General features: G+C 38.3%; 1 protein-coding gene across 1 annotated transcript; it reads right to left on the bottom strand.

Annotated features, from left to right (window-relative positions):
- Positions 1-499: 499 nt before the first annotated feature.
- LOC135196865 (uncharacterized) lies at positions 500-3,433 on the bottom strand. The gene is made up of 3 exons (XM_064223643.1): positions 3,372-3,433; positions 1,457-1,609; positions 500-947 (listed from the first exon to the last, which is right to left on the bottom strand). The coding sequence occupies exons 1-3, from the start codon at positions 3,406-3,408 to the stop codon at positions 766-768; spliced, it is 372 nt and encodes a 123-aa protein (XP_064079713.1). The 5' UTR covers positions 3,409-3,433; the 3' UTR covers positions 500-765.
- Positions 3,434-3,565: the final 132 nt, after the last annotated feature.

Below are 3,565 nucleotides of genomic sequence, written 5' to 3'. Positions count from 1 at the left end.
GGATGGGAGTTTGGAGGAGGGGAAGCAGGGTTGCTTCCAGTTGGACGGAGATTAGGAGGAAGGGAAGAAGAAGTACTTCCCGGCCGGGAGTTTGGAGGAATGGCCGAAGGGTTACTTCGGGTATGACGGATGTTGGAAGGAATGGAGCCAGAACTGTTTACGGGATGGGAGTTTGGAGGAGGGGAAGCAGGGTTGCTTCCAGTTGGACGGAGATTAGGAGGAAGGGAAGAAGAAGTACTTCCCGGCCGGGGGTTTGGAGGAATGGCCGAAGGGTTACTTCGGGTATGACGGATGTTGGAAGGAATGGAGCCAGAACTGTTTACGGGATGGGAGTTTGGAGGAGGGGAAGCAGGGTTGCTTCCAGTTGGACGGAGATTAGGAGGAAGGGAAGAAGAAGTACTTCCACGGCCGAGTTTGGAGGAATGGCCGAAGGGTTACTTAGGGTATGAGGATGTTGGAATGGAATGGAGCCAGAAACTGTTTAGGGATGGGATTTGGATTTGAGGAGGGGAACCAGGGTTGCTTCCAGTTGGACGGAGATTAGGAGGAAGGGAAGAAGAAGTACTTCCCGGCCGGGAGTTTGGAGGAATGGCCGAAGGGTTACTTCGGGTATGACGGATGTTGGAAGGAATGGAGCCAGAACTGTTTACGGGATGGGAGTTTGGAGGAGGGGAAGCAGGGTTGCTTCCAGATTGGAGGACGGAGATTAGGAGGAAGGAAGAAGAAGTACTTCCCGGCCGGGGGTTTGGAGGAAGGGCCGAAGGGTTACTTCGGGTATAGACGGATGTTGGAAGGAATGGAGCCAGAACTGTTTACGGGATGGGAGTTTGGAGGAGGGGAAGCAGGGTTGCTTCCAGTTGGACGGAGATTAGGAGGAAGGGAAGAAGAAGTACTTCCCGGCCGGGGGTTTGGAGGAAGGGCCGAAGGGTTACTTCGGGTATGACGGATGTGGAAGGAGGAGCCAGAACTGTTTACGGGATGGGAGTGGAAGGAGGGGGAAGCAGGGTTGCTCCAGTTGGAAGGGCAGATTAGAGGAGGGGAAGGGAAGAAGAAGTACTTCCCGGCCGGGGGTTTGAAGAATTGATGCCGGAAGTGGTACTTCGGGTATTTGACGGATGCTTGGAAGAATTTGGAGCCAGAAACGTTTACGGGATGGAGTTTTTGGGAGGAGGGGAAGCCAGGGTTGCTTCCAGTTGGACGGAGATTAGGAGGGAAGAAGAAGTACTTCCGGCCGGGGGTTTGAAGGAAGAAGTTACTTAACGGTGTTAATTGGAGAGCGAAAGGGTATCGGGTATTGGACGGAGTGAAGATTTGGAGGGCCAAGGGTTACTTGGGTACGGATGGAAGGTGGGAAAGACAAGGGTCGCTTCCGTTGGACGATTAGGAGGAAGGGAAAGAAGTACTTCCCGGCCGGGGGTTGGAAAGGAAGGGCGAAGGGTTACTTCGGGTATGAGGACGTTTGGAGGAAGGGAATCAGAGCTACTTCCAGGTGGAGGTCCGATCTCTGGATTCGGGGTTGAGTTGGTGAACTTTGAGGAAAGGGAGACTACGGAGCCACCAGTGAGGGGACGATCTTGACTTTTCTGGCCCATGACAGCTGCACACAGAGCTGTAAAGAAAAATCGTTTGGTTAGCTTGTTTACCTCAGTACTTATATATATATATATATGGTGTGTGTGTGTGTGTGTGTGTGTGTGTGTGTAAGAGAGAGAGAGAGAGAGAGAGAGAGAGAGGAGAGAGAGAGAGAGAGAGAGCAACCGTTTCACAAAGTAATCTTTGATACCTAAACGGACCCTTGTGTATAAAAAAAAAAAAAAAAAAAAAAAAAACTTAAATTCTATAAAATTACGGCTGATACAAGTCTTTTGAAGCAAAGTATGAGAAATATTTTGTGTTGGTTTTGTTATTACAAGAAAAATAATTTGTATTAAAATGAGTTTCGTTTCATATTACTTTTATTAAATAGCTCTGACTTATCTATTCAACTTTCCCAGTGCTTTGTACGGCTAATATTTCTACGAGTTAGAGGATATTTTTATTTATAAGTGAAAATAGACAATCATTTTGAGACAAAGACAAACAATGTTATGTATGAAGCCTTGTTTTACAGATCCAATTGCTCTTATAAAAATTACACTGAAAACTTCAAGTGAGTGCTATATTAAATCACAATTACTAGAGTAAAAAGCCGTCCTATTCCTGAAAATTTCACAAAATTCTAAAAAAGTTCAAGAAAAATGATCATAAAAATAACTAATTTTTTCTGGTTCGGTCCACAAAAACTTAAAATACACTAAACGAAAACCGTAATTATATTTTTCTGTACAATATGTACCAACATCACTATGCACTGACAACTATTTTGGCAGCAAATATTTCCTTGGGTCTACCCCAAAAATTAGATTAAATTAAAATAAATTAAATGCACACAAACAAAAAACACTCAAATTTCCATTCAATACATACATATATACATACATACTTACAAGCATCCTTATATATATATATATATATATATATATATATATATATATATATTATATGTGTGTATGTGTGTTTCTGTGAGTGCGGTATAAGTATATAAATTAGACACACACATATATAGGGTATGTATAATGTTATATATATATATATAAAGATATATATATATATATATGATATATATATATATATATATATGCTTGTAAGTATGTATGTATATAGTTGTATATATTTGATGGAATGGAAAATTTAATGTGGGTTTTTGTTTAGTGCATTTAATCTAATTTAATTTAATTTCATTTTTGGGGGTGCGTGGACACTTAACTGGTTACTTATCAAATTAGCGTTCACCTTTCGGTATAAAAATATGTATATATACACACACACACAAATTATATATGAATATATATATATATAGTGATATATATATATATATATATATATATATAAATATATTATATAGATATATATATATATTATATAATATATACATATATTATTTCTGAGCTAGAGCGAATGGGGAAATAAAGCAGGTCTCTTTAATATATATATATATATATATATATATATATATATATATATATATACATACATACATACATACATATATAGAATATATATATATATATATATAATATATATATATATATATATATATGTACATTATACAGCACACACACACACATATATATATTATATATAAGATATATATATATATATATATATATATATAAAATATATATATAAATATATTATATATATATATATATATATATACTATATATATAGATATATATATATATATATATATATATATATATATATATATATATATAAGACGATCATTTCAGAACTACAATATAATTCAATCCATTTCTCTTTCTACTCACCGAGTGCAAGCGCAACAAGGAAGGTCTTGTCTGCCATTGTTGTGGTGGTCCTCCGAGGCAGCTTAAATGACCCCACCCACTGTAGGCTGACGGATCTGTGTGCCTTCTTTATATCACAATCAGCCTCACCTCCAACCTAGCAAACGCAAGTTGCAAATGATTTCCAAGAAAATCCTTGTCCTTCACTATTGCAA

This window comes from Macrobrachium nipponense, chromosome 23 (genome assembly GCF_015104395.2).
Source record: "Macrobrachium nipponense isolate FS-2020 chromosome 23, ASM1510439v2, whole genome shotgun sequence".
In the NCBI taxonomy this organism is placed as follows: domain Eukaryota; kingdom Metazoa; phylum Arthropoda; class Malacostraca; order Decapoda; family Palaemonidae; genus Macrobrachium; species Macrobrachium nipponense.
This window is presented reverse-complemented; position numbering and strand designations above follow the sequence as displayed.

Excerpts from the sequence above, each read along its gene's own strand:
- LOC135196865 (XM_064223643.1), bottom strand. The coding sequence starts at position 3,408 with ATGGCAGACAAGACCTTCCTTGTTGCGCTTGCACTCG. Across the intron at positions 1,610-3,371 it reads CCTTGTTGCGCTTGCACTCG|CTCTGTGTGCAGCTGTCATG; the intron begins GTGAGTAGAAAG and ends TTTTCTTTACAG. Across the intron at positions 948-1,456 it reads TGATTCCCTTCCTCCAAACG|TCCGTCATACCCGAAGTAAC; the intron begins TCCTCATACCCG and ends CCTCCTTCCACA.